Source organism: Acartia tonsa, chromosome 14 (assembly GCF_053477335.1).
Source record: "Acartia tonsa isolate MP-2025a chromosome 14, ASM5347733v1, whole genome shotgun sequence".
Classification (NCBI taxonomy): Eukaryota; Metazoa; Arthropoda; class Copepoda; order Calanoida; family Acartiidae; genus Acartia; species Acartia tonsa.
The window spans coordinates 12992439-13010167 of NC_137273.1; the positions used below are offsets into that span (position 1 = coordinate 12992439).

Consider the following 17729-nt stretch of genomic DNA (forward strand, 5'->3'; position numbering starts at 1 on the left):
TGTGTAAGTCATCCCTAAAATTTCAATTATATTTTTAAAAAAGAATAAAATATTTTTGTGGAGGGTTATTTTTTTCTAGGGCTAACTTCTCTTGGAATGATGGAGGTAAAAAAAAAATAAGGGATTCTACCATTGCTGATCTAATAAAAATGCTTTAATAAAAATAGTTATGATGTAAATAAATTTAAGTGGATACTCTTCATACAAAACCCCATCAACTTGTAAAGATTTCTTTATCAGGAAGTTATTATTCGCCTCTCTAAAAAGGTGATAGGTTCGAATCTAGGCCAAACACCAACTCATAACTAAAGACATTGAAAGTGTTCCTACTGCTGCTATGTCAGGTGCGTGACATAAATAGAGTTGGAAATTAAAAACAGTTGCAATTCATAACCATACACAGTTAGGACTTCCAGACAAAGGTTGTGTAATCTAAGAGTTGGTTGTCAGAAGGATGTTTGACCACATAATTAAAATGATTAAATTGTTGGATTGGTTCATGTTGACTAATTCTAAAATAAGATTAAAGATTTTAAGAGTTTTTATTGACCTTATTATTAGTTTTAAAAGATTTTTAAGTGTTGTTATTTTTAATTTTTAATCCTTATTACGTAGTTATAATCATTTGTAGTGCAACCACTCACATAACTATTTATAGTATGTTCGTCAGTATCTTCCATTTCGAAGGTTATCAACCCAGGGATCTAAAGGGATAAGACAATGGCCGATAAATTTATGTAAACCCCATTGATGACACACAAAATTACCCCTTCTGTAGAATTATGTACACTCAACATAATGAATTAACCAATCAAAATTCACTAAAGTTCCCAAAGTTGTTAAGTCAACAAATTAAGAAACGTTTTTAAAAAACTTTGGGGACTAGTATAATAAACAGTCCATTGTACCCTCTCTCTCTCTGTTCTCAACCTCCTACACAAGAAAGCAACTCAATAATCATCCTTAAACAAAGATGACAACATCCATAAAAGTGAGTCTTTGAAATAAAATGGTTGGTAGAACAAACGAACATGAACAAAATTTTATATATTAACTTGCTGCAAATTGAATAATTACAGGTTTCTGTTTAAGGAGATTCTTACATTTTTAGGACTTGATTATTAGACTATAAAAGTTTTAAAGATTTTTAATCAATATAATAGATTTGAAATCTGCATAAAATTTTAAGGATTTTTTTTTATAAAATTCGTTTTTTTTATATAATTCTTTATTTAAAGGCGCAAATACGATTTAAGTTAATAAATTTTGACCAATAGGATAGCTGGATTGGAAACTACATACGCTCTAATTGGTTGAATGATGTACGTCACTTAAGCTTCTCCAATCAGAGCACAGATAGTTTTCAATCCACCAATCACAGATCTCAAAATTATTTAACTTAATTTGTATTTGCGCCTTTAAATAAAGAATTATATAAAAAACTAATTTTATAAAAAATCCTTAAAATTTTATGCAGATTTCAAATCTATTATATTGATTAAAAATCTTTCCAACTTTTATAGTCTATTGATTATAGAGATGCTTCGCTTATAACATTGTACCTTGTTGTAATAGGAATCAGTATAAAAAATCAGATGAATCGGATAATTTTAACATAAAAAAATTTGTTTCAAAAAAGTAAAAAATCAGCATATTTTAAATGGACGTACGGACTTCTTGGTGACAATTATAGAGTTGCTGCGCTTTCTAAATCGTACCTAACTGTTAAAGGAATCCTCATGCAAAGTTTGAAATTGATAGGAAACACGTGAAATGATTAAAGAGTTGCTACCCTTTCAGATTGCACCCAATTGTTAAAGAAATTATCATGTTTTGTTTGATATCCATTTTTATTTCCGCGGAAAGCTGTTTATAATACGATTCGATAAATAACTGTTACTTTTTCTTTAACAAGGATGACAACATCCATAAAAGCGAAGCTCTGAAACGGTAAGACAAACGGACATTAACACTTGTATAATGTCAGAACTGAATAATCACAATATAAATGTATAAGAGTCAAAGCAAAATTTTAAGTAAATTTGTTGAAAAATTGCTTGATTCAAGAAAATGTTTATGGACATACTTACATTTATAGGACCAGATTATAGAGTTGCTTCGCTTATTACATTACACTTTGTTGTCCCAGGACTCAATATACCAAAAATCAGACCAATCGGATAATTAGGTCACATACAAATTCGTTGTTAAAAATGTAAAAAAATCTACATGTTTAAAATGGACGTACGAACATTCTGGTAACAATTATAGAGTTGCTACGCTTTCTAAATCGTACCTAACTACTACAGAAACCATCATGCAAAGTTTGAAATCGATAGAACAATTCTAACATGCCTAAAATAACGAAAAAAGCTATCCGTTACGGACGGACCGACCCTAATTATAGAAAAGCTTCGCTTTTAAAAATTATAATGAAAAGTCTAGTGTCGATTTTCCCTTCTCCCCTCTTTCCTCAAATGCATCTAGAGGTCTCTAGGGGGGTAACCACTAGTCCTCATATAAAAGTAACAGTTGCTCAATATCTCACAAACCTCTTGACCGATTCAGATCTCCTTTGCAGTAAAGGTTCTTGTAGGTCCAGGGTAAATTTATATGTAATTATTGGGATGATACCTCAACCCTCCTGTTAGAATCCCCCCAACTCAATGAATTCAATTGTTCCTAGAGACCTCTGTGTCGTAGCTGCTGTTTCTGTTCTAAGGATCTTGCAATTTTTTAATTCATGACATTAAAAATAAGATTTAGTGGGCGGGGAGTAAGTTTACCGCTTGTTTGTTTTACTTCAAAACACCCAGGAATGAAGGGGACATTGGACTGAAAATTATACTTACCCAAAGTTTAAAACATATTATCTTATTCAAGGCTTCGCTCCCATGAAATTCGCTCATAAAAAAGAATGCCCCCCCCCCCCCAAAAAAAAAAAAATCACTGAAAAAAGGAGGAGGGTTGACTTCTCTCCCCCCCCCCCACCATAGGGATTTAGCAGCTTGTGAAAGATAAACTTATGTACATTACCAATGAATATAAACAAAATCACCTCATCTGTGGATCAAAATAATTGGTTGAAAAATACCCAAAGTTTTAGAGCTAACAAATAAGATAACAGAGTTAAAAAACTTTGGGTACCAGAGTAATTTATAGTCAAAACTCAAATGTCCTTCCCTCCCTGAACTTTATCAAAAGCAGCACATTCATCTTAAAAATCAGAAGAATTATACCTTGACCAATAATGAACTTGTAAAAATCAAAAACGGCAATGACTTCTGGGCAAAGGTTGTACAGTCAAGGGGAGTTGTTTGTACTTTTTTCATAGGTACAGCATGCCAACATCAGTCTCCATTTGAGGCAGGGACGTGCAGCATAGGGGTTTATTTAAACACCATTCCATTTTTAAACTATATAAATTAGCTTTATGTTGGGATATTTAACCTCTAGTTTTGACACACCTCCCTCACTAAAGCTACTTAGATAGTAGGGTTGGCATCATCCTGACAACTTACCTGAGAGGATGTATCACCCCACCCCCCTTTTATTCAAATATAACCCTATGTTGACAACTGCCAAAATAGACCTATCTTGGGACAACAAAATGACTTTTTAAGCAGAATAACCTTAATTTTGCCATTGCAGAGTTCCCAAGGGAAGATCAGCTGGAAGGACAAGAATCTTGCTGGTTACCTGTCCCTAAATCCCTGGATTTAGAAAATCTTCCACTGTGGCACCATGGAAAATTCCAGAGATAAATCCACAGGAGGCCAAAATCTGGGTGAAAATAAAAAATAACAAAAAGGCGTGCGCTCAAAATTGGCGGGCACTCGCAAGAGTTCTTTGTACGATATGCGGGCCCTCGAATCGGCCATGCGGGCCCTCTTTCTGCCGAGTTCAGGAAACGAGTGCTCGTTTCATGATTTGCGGACCCTCGCTACAAAGTTGATGGGCGGATTTTATACTAATTTTTAAAAGAAAATTATTTCTATTTTTGTCATGAAAACAGCATATAGATTAGATTTTGAATGGAGTTTGAATATTTTGCATTTTTTATAAAAAAAAATATTCTAATGATGGGCAGATATTTGAATATTTCTTCTGCTAATTGAAAATTATAAGTAATATCCCCTTTGTTATATAATAGGTCCTTATCAAGAAAGAAAAAAATATATATATGATTTCTTATTATGACCCCTAATTTTTTTCAGATATCTTTGGAGGGGTAATGGACCCCCCCCCCAAATTTTTGTATCCCTAACTTGATGAAAAAGAATTGTAATTGAGTTAATACAATCAAACCTGTTTTTTTTATTGGGGAGGGATACCTCAACCCCCCCCCCCCCAAAAAAAAAATTAAATATTTTTTAAAATTAGCTAAACCCATTCCATAAGTAAAAGTATAAACAATTGAAATACATTTATTTTATTACTTAGTGAGTTGGAATTGATTGGAACAGTAGTTTGCTTGTAAATAAAGTAAAATCAAGTTAGAATTCCGCCCGTCCGGGCCCTCCAGAATACAGCTATAGTATTATTGCGGACCCTCGTTCAAAATACTGTACATAGTACACATACACATAGCGAGTGCTCGTGACGTCATCGCGGACCCTCGCAACTTCCCCACAGCCGGGGATTGACCAATGACAGAGCCGTATTACCGGGAGATTTATGTCGAGTGTTAACAGAGAAAATGTAATCTCTCCTACTATTGGCGCAATTAAAGCAGTATTATGTACAAAAGGGAGGACTATGGTATTCTAGCAATGAGGAATAGGGAAGAGTATTTCAAAAGTATTTTTGGGGGGTGTTATCTACAAAATAGAGAGTGGGAGAGATAATAAAAGAGAGAGGGTAAATTATAGAGAAGGGACGTATGTGGGATTAACATGGAGGAGGAGGAGGAGGGGGGGGGGGAGATAAGTGGTGGTGGGTAAAAAAGGGAGGTTATTAGTTATTTAATAGAAGGATTTTGTTTAATCGGCCAGAGTTGCATTTAGACTGTCTGTCTGACTACCAGTTATCTCACACATCCGTCAAATTTAGCCAAATAATACAGGTATGTAGTTTAAAATTTTTTTTGTTATTATTTTAAGTTCTCGGTAAAATTTGCATTTATGAATAAATATTGTTTGAAGTAATTTTTAAATGAAAGATTATCTCCCTTAAACCAATTTTTTTTGTGGGGAATGAGTTCCTACCCCATTCTTTTTATTTAGTCCTTTTTTTATATACTATACTGTATATGACTATAAATTAGCTTTTTAATGGAGTTCTTTTATACATAGTTAATTTGGGATGAAAATACACAATAAATTGTCATATCTCTGTAATAGGTCTCCAATACTCGGATCTCTACTACGTGAAAATACTCTTGTTAAATCTTTTAATAATGTATTGACATATAATTAAATTATTTTAGAATGGGAGACGACAACAATGAATACATCAAGCTGAAGGTTGTTGGCCAGGACTCGAACGAGATCCACTTCAGAGTCAAACAAACCACCCAGATGGGAAAATTAAAGAAGTCATACAGGTGACAATAAACTTTTAATGGAACTGATTAATATCCGCTGGATTAGAACCGGTTCTCAGTCATACTGAAATATGCAAAGCATCGAAAACAACTTTCCTTTAATATTAAAATTCCAAATTTACATTCATTGAGGTTAACAACTAATTTTAATCTTATAATTTTTATTTTAATATTTGCGGAATGCTGTCTTATTACAATACGATGCAATTCGCTTAAATATAATTCTGAATTCATTGTATTGGCGGGTATCTATAGAGACGAGACAGTGGCTGATGAATTGATATCCATCCCCAATTATAATGCGTAAAATTAATCCTTGTAGATTAATAGTTGAATCAACGAATAAGAAAGCATTACGATAAAACTTAAAGAATAAACAGCACATAATTTCCTCCCTCCCTCATTAAGGGTCATAGTAATTCAAGTGTCCTTTTTCTACCCCCAACCTAATTTATGTTGTCCTATTTCAGTGAAAGAGTTGGTGTGCCCGTATCCTCTCTCCGTTTCCTCTTCGACGGACGTCGTATCAACGACGATGAAACCCCCAAGGCCCTCGAGATGGAACAGGACGATGTAATTGAAGTGTACCAGGAGCAGACGGGCGGGCTGTAGCCTGACAGAAGGACAGACCAACAAACCAAACTTTGTAGCAGATTTTCCAGAATTCCTAAAAGTTTTCATAGTGCTAGAATTTAAAACCTAGACACATCGCCTATTTTTGCAGAAGGGTGCATGTTTGCATCCTCTCCCCCTGTTTAAAAAAATCCTGTAAATTAAAACCAATGATGCCCCTTGACCTTTCAAATCACAAACAAATGACCTTCATATTTATTTGTTAAAGACTGTGGTATTAAAACATGTCTTAGATATTTATTTGGATATCTAATTTGATGCCTTGGTATCTAATTAAATAGCCAAATTGATGTCTAGGTAGATATTGATCTATATTTGCACTGATAAAAAAATAACATACTGTAAAAAAAATATAAAACTGATCTCTGAAAAAGATAAATAAATTTGTATAACAGAATAACTTTGTTTTACGATCCTGCGAAGCGTATGGAATAGTTGATTGTTAATTGTAAAATTATTGATATGGTTAAATAATCCTTTTAAGAATAGAAACCTCGTGCGTGTTAAGGCGCAAAATAATATCCAGATAAACCCGCAGTTTGAAAAGTCCTAAGCTGGATCTTTAAATCATTTTAGTGGAGTGTCAGATCGGGGTAATCAACTTTCCACTAATGACAGCACAGCATTTTGTGAAAAATTCGGCTCACTCTGATCTGGTACACCACTAAAATGATTTAAAGATCCAGCTCAACTTTTTATAGCATAAATTGTAGGATTTTTTCACCTTTACTCACATTTTCTGTTAATTTAAGTAAATCTTATTTACTTCCTAACCACAAGATTTTATCTTAAAAGTTCCTAATATTTTTTTTCTGGAGGATACACATATCAATTCGAATTATAACGCAAATTATCATGAGAAGATATTCATTAAGCTGAAGGATGTATAGATTGATTGCTATTCGACCAACTCTGGATAAAAACAGCAGCCAAAAAATCACATTTTCTATACGCTAAATATAAACTATACATAAAACGACTGAATTTCAAATTTATTTGACAAAAGAGCTAATTTTTAATAACTGAATCACAGACAATATAAGATTCTAACAACGATAAAGGGGAAAAGTCAATGAAAGAAAATTGAAAACTTTGTGAAGACACGTTCTTTTAATAATTAGCTCAAATATTTAGGATACTCTTAGTATATAATGGTTGGTTCAACCAATATTTTATCTCTATAAAGGGGGGGGGGGGTGATTAAGTTTTCACAGAAGTGTACATACACCTATCCTTAAAAATCCTTAACTAGGCAGGCAAAAACTACAAATATTTTAGGATCTTGAGGGATAAGATATTGGCAGAAAAATTGACGATAAACAAAATTACCCATTAAATTGTAGATACAAATTATTGGATGGATGAAAACACTGGAAGTCTGGAACCAATCAAGAACATTTTCTACAACTACCCATTGTTTATGGGAAAGTAGTTTTAAAACTTACAGGTCAATGTGCCCCCCCCCCCCCCCCCTGCCTGATTTTTAAACGGTCTCAATTATCTTGTATTGACTTATCCCATCTGAATTTTAATGTTTAACTACTTTCTTCTTGAGTTTCAGCTTCTTCTTTTCTTTGCTGTCTAAGTTTATTTAGATCAAAACCTCCCAACAGCGAGTAGTATTCAGTTTGGTTCGACCTAAGATATATAAATATTTCAATTATAATAAACTAGTGGCTGCGCTCCTAGCATCTAGACGCTCAATATTTAAAGGAGTAAGGAGAGTAGGAAACCAAAATTAATTAGCCTAAAACCATCCAAACTCAAATCTTAAACCAATAACATTAAATCAATATGAATTTTGTGTTAATAATTTCAACTGATTTTCATGAGATCATCTAGAGAACCCCAGAAGTTAAGAACATCAATGGGATATGATTCTCTATAAGATATTTGGTTTAACAACATCCAAAATACAATCAATGATTGCTCGACCTTTGTCCGGAAGCCCTAACCGTACAGAATAATGAGTAGCACCTGGGCGAAAGCATACCCCCTACTTTCATAGATAGTTTCACATGCCAGACATAATAGCAATAGGTACCATTATTACCGTCTCCTATATAACGCGTCGTGGTCCAGACTGGAACCTGATACCTCCCCCGCCAACATACACAAATGATATGTGGGTATTATGATAAGATGGCCCCGAGGCATATAGCGCATCCGATCTTCTTCGGGGAGGTGATAGGCTCGAATCTCGGCTTAACACTGCGCCATAATTAAAGACTTTAAAAATAATTCCTACTATTGCTTTGTCAGGTGCGAGACATAAATAGCTTGAATAAGGGGAATGCCCTGGCCCCAAACAGGCACAACTCATTACCATGTACCGTTAGGACTTCCAGGCAAAGGTCACCCAATCAAAGAGTTGATATATACATACTCCGCTTGTGATTGCGTCAATTCGCCCATCAGACAACCAACCCTTTGATTGCACGACCTTTGTCTGAGAAGTCCTATCTGCATGGTAGTGAGTTTGCGCCTGTTTTTGGCCAAGACATTCCCTCTACTCTAACTATTTATGTCACGCACCTGATATAGCAGCATTAGAGACCATTTGTAACGTCTTTAGTTATGACGCGGTGTTGAGCTGAGATTCGAACCGATTCCATTCCCGACAACGAGCGGATGCGCTACGTGTTACGCCACAGTCGCGGGTAATAGTTTAATACTTACAAAGACTGTTTATAGACAATACAGTTGCCAATTTCAATATCTTGTCTCTTCTTTTCATTGCTCTTGTGCAAATCCTAAGCAAAAAAAATAAGTTGGAAAACATTTTAAATAAAACTTTGAAATATTGAGAAGTTTTTATCGCAACGTATTTTAGACAGCTTTCCGCGGCCAGTAAATTAAAATTATAAGATTAATTCCAGTTATTTGTATTCTACTATTACAGGTTTACTGGCCCAAGCACCTCCTACAATTCCTCCAATGAAGAGTTCATCTTATTTTATTAAATGTATATGTTATCATTTATCATATTTGTGCTATTATGATCTCAATAAAATAAGATCACACTTTGATTATGTTTATCATTGCAGAATCTTGTGAGGTTTTAAATATGTTTTTATAACTGATTTCAGTATATCAATAATGCCTAGAAAATGACAGGGTTGTGCAGCGCAGATGTTCTGTGTTCATAAAGGTGCGCTAATTACCAAATACCGGCTTATCCTTATTTTAACAATAGTAGCAGCGCTACAGTTAGAAAAAAAAAGGCACAATTTTTTTCAAAAAGATCTACGGAATTCCACAATGCACAACTCTGTTCATTAGGCCCAATTAACAAATGATTAAACCCGTAGAGGTTGGTGATATTTTTTTTTCAAAAGAGAAGATTGCTGAAATCAATTAAAAATGTTAAGCCCGTTGGAGGCTGGTGTGTAATATATATGTAAAACATATATTGTTAGGCTCGTAGAAGCCGGTGTAGAACAAATTGATAGGCTCGTAGCAGCCGGTGTATTTACAAAATTGTAAGATTATTTTTCAAATAAATTAGGCTCGGAGCAGCCGGTGTAAAACTGTCATATAAAGTATATTATCAAAATATATTATATGTAATTTTTTTCCAAATAAATATAAAGAAGAATTATTTTCTCAAATATAGTATCTAAAAATAAAGAAAATTTATAAATTGTGTGTTAATTTATTCGTAAAAACAGAGGATAAATAACTAATCTATAAGTAGCGTAATCCAAGGATGTAAATTTCCAAAAGTAGCGCAATTTCCAAGCTTTCATTTTCCAAATAGGAAAGAGAATTAAGCCACCTTATTAATGGGTAGGACAAACCCGCGTCATATTAAAGAGAAGCATAATTTACAAAGCAAAACTTTTAGATTCAACTATAAAGCACAAAAAAGTACAAGTGCTAAAGACATATATAATTTCCATAAAGCCAATAATTTTCAAAATCACGAAACCTCACCGGATTCAATAAAAATGGCAGAAGTGAGGGTAACAACGGAAGCGCCAAAGCTCTCCGATTACTCGCTTTACTCAGATTACAAAGACAATGTGGCATTATGGAATATGATCACAGACATTCCCAAAGCAAAAAGGGGGGCCATTCTTTTAGCGGGGATCAAAAATGATCATCCCCACTTTGGGGATAATATCCAAAGACAATTACTGCAAAAATATAGGCCCGAAGAAATAGGTTCTGCAGAAAATTCTGTGGATAAAATCCTAGAATTTCTTGACGGACATATTGGGAAACCTTCCAAGCATTTAAAATTCCAATGTCTAAGAGAAATAGTTGAATATAAGAGAGCTACAGGTCAAGAATTTTCAGAGTATGCAAAACATTTTGAATACTTAGTTTCCAAAGCTGAAAATGCAGGGTTGACAACATTATCAAGCGACATAAAAGCAGGGTTCCTTATGAACAATGCTAACCTCTCTGCACAACAAATAGAGCTACTAAATTCCGTGGTAGATCTATCCGACGATAAAAAGCTCTATGAAAATGTCAAAATAAAAATGTTTGACATGCTAACCAACGTTTTTGGGTTAAAGAATGAGACTAGCTCAGATAAACTGTCGGACGCTTTCATGGCGCAACATGAAGACGCATTTGTTGCGTGGGCAAAGAAGAAAAATTTCCAAAATAATAAAAACTATAAAAATTCCCGTCACAACAATAGTAATCGCACGCATGCCCCAAGCAACAGTAACAGTTTCCAAAATAACCATTCCCAAAATAACCTAGCACAAGGGGATAAAACCAACCCTAAAGACGCGAGGGGGCGTATTTTACAATGTAGGAGCTGTCTGTCAATTAAACATTTACAAAGAGAATGTCCCTATAACAAAATGCAAGACGGACAAAGACAGGACAGATACAGACAAGCATTTGTCATAGAAGGACAGACCTCAGACACGGAAGACGACATTCCGGAGCATATTCTCAAAGAAATTGAAGAGGCAGAGAATAAAGAGAATGATAATAACCAAAAGCACATTTTCTTTACTACAGACAAAAATGAATTATCAAAATTCACCGCTGAAACGCTAAACGCAGCAGCACTTGATACCTGTTGTTCTAGCAGTGTCACAGGCATGAAATGGCTAAAAATATACATGCAGGCTATTCCCAAACATCTAAAACATTTACTATCAGGACCACACCATAGTAAAACCTCGTTCACTTTTGGCAACCAGCAATCACTATGCTCACTAGGAATTTACAAAATACCTATAATTATTGCCAATGAAATACATGAACTAAGTCTAGATGTCATAGACTCAGACATCCCACTACTCATGTCCAAACAACACATGAAACAACTAGGAATAGCTATCAACCTAGTCAATGACACAGCCACAGCTAATGGAAACCCCATTAAACTCCATACCACAAGTGCAGGCCATTATATTATCAATCTGTTAGGCCAAGATGACCAAGAAGACTCAATGGTCATGCAACACGTAATGCTCATAGACTTAGAACAAGCATCCATAAGACAACAATACCAAATGTTAGAGAAGCTCCATAAGCAATTTGGCCATGGCAGCAAAACTAAATTTGTTGATCTTTTAAAAGGAGCAGAAAAGTGGAGAGATCACTTTGATGAAATGATTGACAAAATTATAGATGGGTGTGAGGGATGCATTTTCAAAAAGCGATTACCAGATAGACCCTCGGTAGCCCTACCATTGGCAAATGATTTCAATAACTGTGTAGCCATGGATTTAAAGATATGGAAGGGAATACCCATACTGTACATGATTGACTGTTTTACAAGATTCACAGTAGGCACAGTATTAAAATCAAAGACCCCAGAAGCAGTTGTCAAAGCTTTCATGACTCACTGGGTAAGATATTTCCAAAAACCAAGAGAGATCATCACAGATCAAGGTTTAGAGTTTACAGGCTCCATTATGATGGAGGCAATGAGCAAACTGGACATAATCATTCACACTACAGCAGCTTATAGTCCATGGAGCAATGGATTATGTGAGAGAAATCATGCACTAGTAGACAGCATTCTCACCAGAGTACTGGTGGACTTCCCAGACATGGATCTGGAGACAGCCCTGGCATGGGCATGTGTAGCCAAGAACTCCTTGTCTACAGTTTATGGATTCTCACCTTTTCAACTAGTGTATGGGAGACAACCAAACCTACCAAACATAATTGAAGAACCACCAAATGCCATAGAGATTAAGACTCACAGCAAAGCTCTAGAAGAACAACTCAAATCCATGCATGAATGCAGAGCAGCATTCATGAAATCTCAAAACTGTGAAAAGCTTAAACAAGCTCTCAGAACTAAGATCAGAACAGCTCAACATGTCTACAATCATGGAGACTACGTCTATTACAGGAGAGAGAAAGATGACAAGTGGTTAGGTCCAGGAAAGGTAGTGTACCAGGATGGAAAAGTGATTTGTGTGAGACATGGGAGATACTTCGGACAAGTACACGCAAACAGACTGTATCCAGTAAAACCAGAACTAGCTGATAAGATAAAAACTGAAGAAAACAAGGCTGAAAATGCCCAGGCTGAAAATGCCAACGCCAACAAGGCTGAAAGTGCCAAAAATGAAAAGGACAAGAATACAAAAGATACAAACACTCAGAAAGAAGCTGAAAATACAGTCACAACCACTAGCATCCAGACAGAGACAATCACTCCTGTGAACAATGACACCACCGAAGAGATCACAGAAGAAGACACAGAAGAGATTGAAACAGAAACACAGAATGAACAAAACAATGAGACATCTCAACACAAAAAGAAACCAGGTAGACCAACAAAAAAGAACAACACCAAACAAGTGGCCATCCTAAAAAGAGCTGAAAAAGTGCAAATCAGAATAGAAGGAGTATGGAAAAACGCCACAGTAATTAGCAGCGGCAAAAGAACAGGAAAATATCCTAACTGGTACAATTTTGTTCTTGATGATGGTCAAATAATTAGTGATGATGTTGAAAACATAGAACTCAGGAAAACTGAGGAGCCAAGAGTTGAAAGAAAAGATAATGAGGACAACTCGGACAGAAACCTTCATGAAGAGATCCTAGCAGTATTAGTGGACAAGGATGAAACCAACACTCCAGAAGCACTAGATGCTAAACAAAAAGAACTGGACAAACTGGAGGAGTTTGACACCTATGAAGTAATAGAGGATGAAGGACAAGAATACATCACAACTCTTTGGGTCATAACCAAAAAAGGTGATGAATTGAGAGCAAGGCTCACAGCCAAAGGATTCCAGGAACTACAGGATGTTCCAAAGGAATCACCTACCATGCACAAACACACACTCAGGATCATTCTAGCAATCGCTGCAGCAAACAAATGGCAAATAAGTGCAAGTGATGTGAAATCAGCCTTCCTTCAAGGCAATGAATTAGACAGAATAGTTCTTGTGAAACCTCCAAAGGAAGCAAAACTGCTAAAGAAGCTTTGGAGACTGAAGAAGTGCTTGTATGGGTTAAGAGATGCAAGCAAGAAATGGTACGAAAAAGTGAAAAACAACCTGGAAAAGTTAGGTTTCAAGAAATCTACTTATGATTCAGGCCTATTCTACCTACTGAATGACAAAGGAGAATTAGAAGGGCTGATTGGAATTCACGTTGATGACTTCATTCACTGTGGTACAGAATTTTTCAATGACACAATCCTAAACAAAGTACTCAGTGCTTTCAAGATTGGCAAATCTGAGACCAACTCATTTATGTACACAGGATTCATGTTGAAACAAGATGACAATGGCATCAATTTGGATCAAGAGAAGTATGTAGAAGGTGTCACAATTCCAAAAATTGAAGCCAAAAGACTAAGCCAAACAACAGAGAAGATGACTCCTGAAGAACTAACACTGATCAGACAGATGACAGGAGCAATAAACTGGACGGTAAGAGCTACAAGACCAGATCTTGCATTTGAGTTGATAGAAGCTTCCACAAAGATGCAAGGTGGAACCATAGCAGATCTGAAAGCAGCCAAGAAAACTCTCACAAAAATGAAAGATATCTCCAGAGTGAGAATTGCAGATCTGAAAGATCTGAAGAAAGCTGAAATCTGGGTGTTCACAGACGCCAGCTTTGGCAACCTGAACGAAGGAGTAGACAGTGCTCAAGGATACATCATGTTCTTAGTCAATGCAGACACTGGAGACTGTGCTCCAATAGAATGGAAAGCCAACAAAATCCAAAGAGTCACGAACTCCACACTAGCGGCTGAAACCATGAGTCTGACAACAGGTATTGACGCAGCCATAGCAACAAGATGGTTTCTAAAAGAAGTTTTGGGAGACAAGTTTGACTTCCCAATCACAGCCATCATTGACAACAGAGACGCCTATGTAAGCATACATAGTGCAACAGATGTGGGAGAGAGGAGATTAAGGAGAGAAATAGGCATGGTGAAGCAATGGCTGGAGGGCAAGGAAATCCAGAAACTGGTCTGGGTACCTGGAGATCTACAAGCAGCAGACGTCCTTACCAAAAGGGGAGTAAACCCTAGGAAAATAATGGTCATTCTACAAGCAGGAAGGATCAGCTCAGAGTATATCAGAGCTATCAAAAACTAAGACAAAAATCGATTTTCAAAACCAAAACGGGAAACCACACTTTTAGAGGTTCCCAAACCCGCACAAAAGATTTTTCCAATTTTTGCAATATTTTTTTTTTTACCATTTTTCAAACTTTAAAAACACAGAAATATTCGTTTTTAAAACCCAAGTTTACAAAAAGCCTAAAAAATCAAAAGAAAATAAAGTTTTCAAACATTAATAAAAGTTCCATTATTCCTTATAGACAAACAAAAGTTCAAAAATAAAAGACGACCTTATCAAATTCTTTTCCAAAAGTAGTGTCGCGTAGTACAGCAGAATTTACCGGAAGTTAGTTATATATTTTACAAAATAAAATTCCTACTACGCAACGCCAATTGACAAATAAACGCGGCATCGCGCTTTTAAAGTTTCATATATACAGAAAAGCGGAAATAATTCTTCCAGTCGTGTAAAGATTTCATTGGCGAACCATCCTATACCGAGTTGATAAGTTATGTGTATTTTTAGACAAAATTCATCTGTTTACCAACATTTTAACTGCTTACGTCCACCGGAGCTTTTTGTTCAGCATAAGAGGTAGTTTTTATCTTCAAAAATTATATATTTTTTTCCAAAAATTAATCTATCAACGATTCTTTTTCCAAAAATTAATCTATCGACATTTCTTTTTCCAAAACTAGGTGAAACAAACAAACGAAAGTTAAAAATACGGCGCTTATTCAAATTCGCTAAAAATGCTGTAAATTTATCAAAATAGCAACCATGTAATTTCGATATTTTACAAAAATATTTTTTTTATAATATCAAACATTTGTGCATAAAAGTGTTTTTTATCAAATATTGTACAGTAATTATATAAAGTTCATTATTCTCAAATTATAATATGTGTTTTATCCAAATTTGTATTAGTTCACAATTTTTTTTCCAAATTCCAATCATTGGTGCTCTATTTATTGACCTTTTCAAGACAGACATACGCACGTAATTCGCCGTTGACAAACAGTAAAAAATTAATTGTTTTACAAAACACTAAAATGATTTCCAAATTTCAGAATGGCGAAAACTGCTGATGACTGGGCCGCAGATGCCGTAGAGACTGCCCGAGTCGAGTCCATGGAACAGGAGGAGGAGCAACCCCTGCGAGTCCACATCTCGGATTTCGAAATTGTCGAAACCAGGGCCACCAACTACCCCATTGTCTACAAGACGGTAGGCGACGTGTCGATGAGCACCTTCACCCAGGAGACGCTGGATTGGATGAGAGACGAGCAACGCCCCATGCACATCTCGGCGGACATCGTCCATTGCTTCTTCATGGAGGAGCAAAATGAAGACCTGATGGCAACAATCCGTTGCTTGACGGAAGCTGCGATAGAGGGAGGCAAGCATCGCATATCATTCTCCACGGCGCGATACAATCCGGATGGAGAAAGGCACTGGTTTAGCCTCTCAGAGCTCAACAACGAGATCCGCAGCTACACCCAGCTCATTGGTGAGCAGAGTTTGAGCTTGCATAAAGCCTTTCTCTCACCAGAAAACGGGGTGTTGGCGTGTTTTGCCCAGTGCTACGAAGAATTCTACCGCAAAACATCGTTAGGCAAGACGCCGTCGGACCTAGGCGTACAGATTGTCATTGGATGGATCACTCAGCACCATCAGCACGCCTATGTGCACCAGAGACGCCCCAAGAAGAGGATCCTAGCACCGTTGCCCATGCCCTTGCCAATATCGATGACCAAGGCCTGGTATGAGGACGAGTACATGGTCCGGCTGTTGAAGTCGAGAGGGCTGTTCCGGGGGAGGAGAACAAGAAGTACCTCAAGGCATGCCCCGCCAAGAAGGACGTCGCACAGGACAGTCAGCCGCGAACGCTCGGATTCCCAAGTATCCGGAGCCAGGCCAAATGGCGGCCGCAGTCCTATGTCCAACGGCTGTTTGGAGCGCTTGCTCCACCAGGTAACAAAGGGTGGAAGGACCAGAGACCCGTACACGAGAGAGAGAGAGGCGAGCCGTGTAGCAGGGAGGATATCTTCACTCTACCAGGACAAGTGTGCAGAGGTGGTCAGCTTGAGGGTGGAGGTCGAGACGTTGAAGCTCCAAATGGACCTCATGAAGGATAAGAGGGAAGGAGACAAGGAATTAGAGCTCAATGAATTGCGTTTAGAGCTGAGAAGGCTCAAGGATAATGAGAAGTGGCAAGACGCATCCTACGACCGCCTAGCCAAGGTCAAGGAGACATTGCTGTATGAAAACCAGCAGTTGGAAGAGCAGCTCGAAGATCTGAAGATCTCAAAGAAAGAGCGCCGCCAAAAGAAAAAGGAGAAGAAGCAGAGAAAGTAATAGTAATATTTGTATTCTACTATTACAGGTTTACTGGCCCAAGCACCTCCTACAATTCCTCCAATGAAGAGTTCATCTTATTTTATTAAATGTATATGTTATCATTTATCATATTTGTGCTATTATGATCTCAATAAAATAAGATCACACTTTGATTATGTTTATCATTGCAGAATCTTGTGAGGTTTTAAATATGTTTTTATAACTGATTTCAGTATATCAATAATGCCTAGAAAATGACAGGGTTGTGCAGCGCAGATGTTCTGTGTTCATAAAGGTGCGCTAATTACCAAATACCGGCTTATCCTTATTTTAACACCAGTTTTTTTTTATTGATATTTTTCGCAGAAAATTGTATAGGTACATATTATACATTTTCAGGATGGTTTAGAACGGGATCTAATTCGGAGGATATAAATCGGATTCGAAGCCATACTGGAGTAGTTATTTATCGCATCGAATAATTATGAACAGCTTTTCGCGGATATAAAAATGTACAATAAAAATACAGTGTTTTAGCCCCTGCCTTCGGCATCTCGTAGAAAACTGGAAATAATGCGAAGCTATATATATTAATTTTCAGTATGGTTGAGAACCTGTTATAATCCAGCGAATATTAATCGGTTTTAAAGCCATACTGAAATATTTATTTCTCGTAACGTATTATAAACAGC

At 36.4% G+C, this 17729-nt stretch overlaps 3 protein-coding genes across 4 annotated transcripts in view; 2 read left to right on the forward strand and 1 right to left on the reverse strand.

The window, feature by feature from the left end:
• The first annotated feature begins 4717 nt into the window (after positions 1–4717).
• Positions 4718–6575, forward strand: LOC145306663 (small ubiquitin-related modifier-like). Its single transcript, XM_080148958.1, has 3 exons — positions 4718–5065; positions 5429–5545; positions 6016–6575. Exons 2-3 carry the CDS (start codon positions 5430–5432, stop codon positions 6155–6157), a joined length of 258 nt encoding a protein of 85 aa, XP_080005084.1. The 5' UTR covers positions 4718–5065; position 5429; the 3' UTR covers positions 6158–6575.
• Positions 6576–7149: 574 nt separating this feature from the next.
• The window catches only part of LOC145306667 (uncharacterized), a 31136-nt gene continuing 20556 nt past the window's right edge, over positions 7150–17729 (reverse strand). The window contains exons 11-13 of one of the 2 annotated variants that reach the window (XR_013875120.1): positions 8858–8931; positions 7655–7816; positions 7150–7356 (exon numbers count right to left, since the gene is read on the reverse strand). Coding sequence is in view for 1 of the 2 variants with exons in the window: in XM_080148964.1 (XP_080005090.1) it covers positions 7714–7816; positions 8858–8931 (177 nt within the window). In the remaining variant the exon portion in view is untranslated. The remainder of the gene's footprint in view (positions 7357–7654; positions 7817–8857; positions 8932–17729) is intronic. The other variant, XM_080148964.1, reaches the window with a different exon arrangement.
• On the forward strand, positions 15090–17210 carry LOC145305794 (uncharacterized). Its single transcript, XM_080147608.1, has 2 exons — positions 15090–15291; positions 15768–17210. Exons 1-2 carry the CDS (start codon positions 15209–15211, stop codon positions 17053–17055), a joined length of 1371 nt encoding a protein of 456 aa, XP_080003734.1. The 5' UTR covers positions 15090–15208; the 3' UTR covers positions 17056–17210.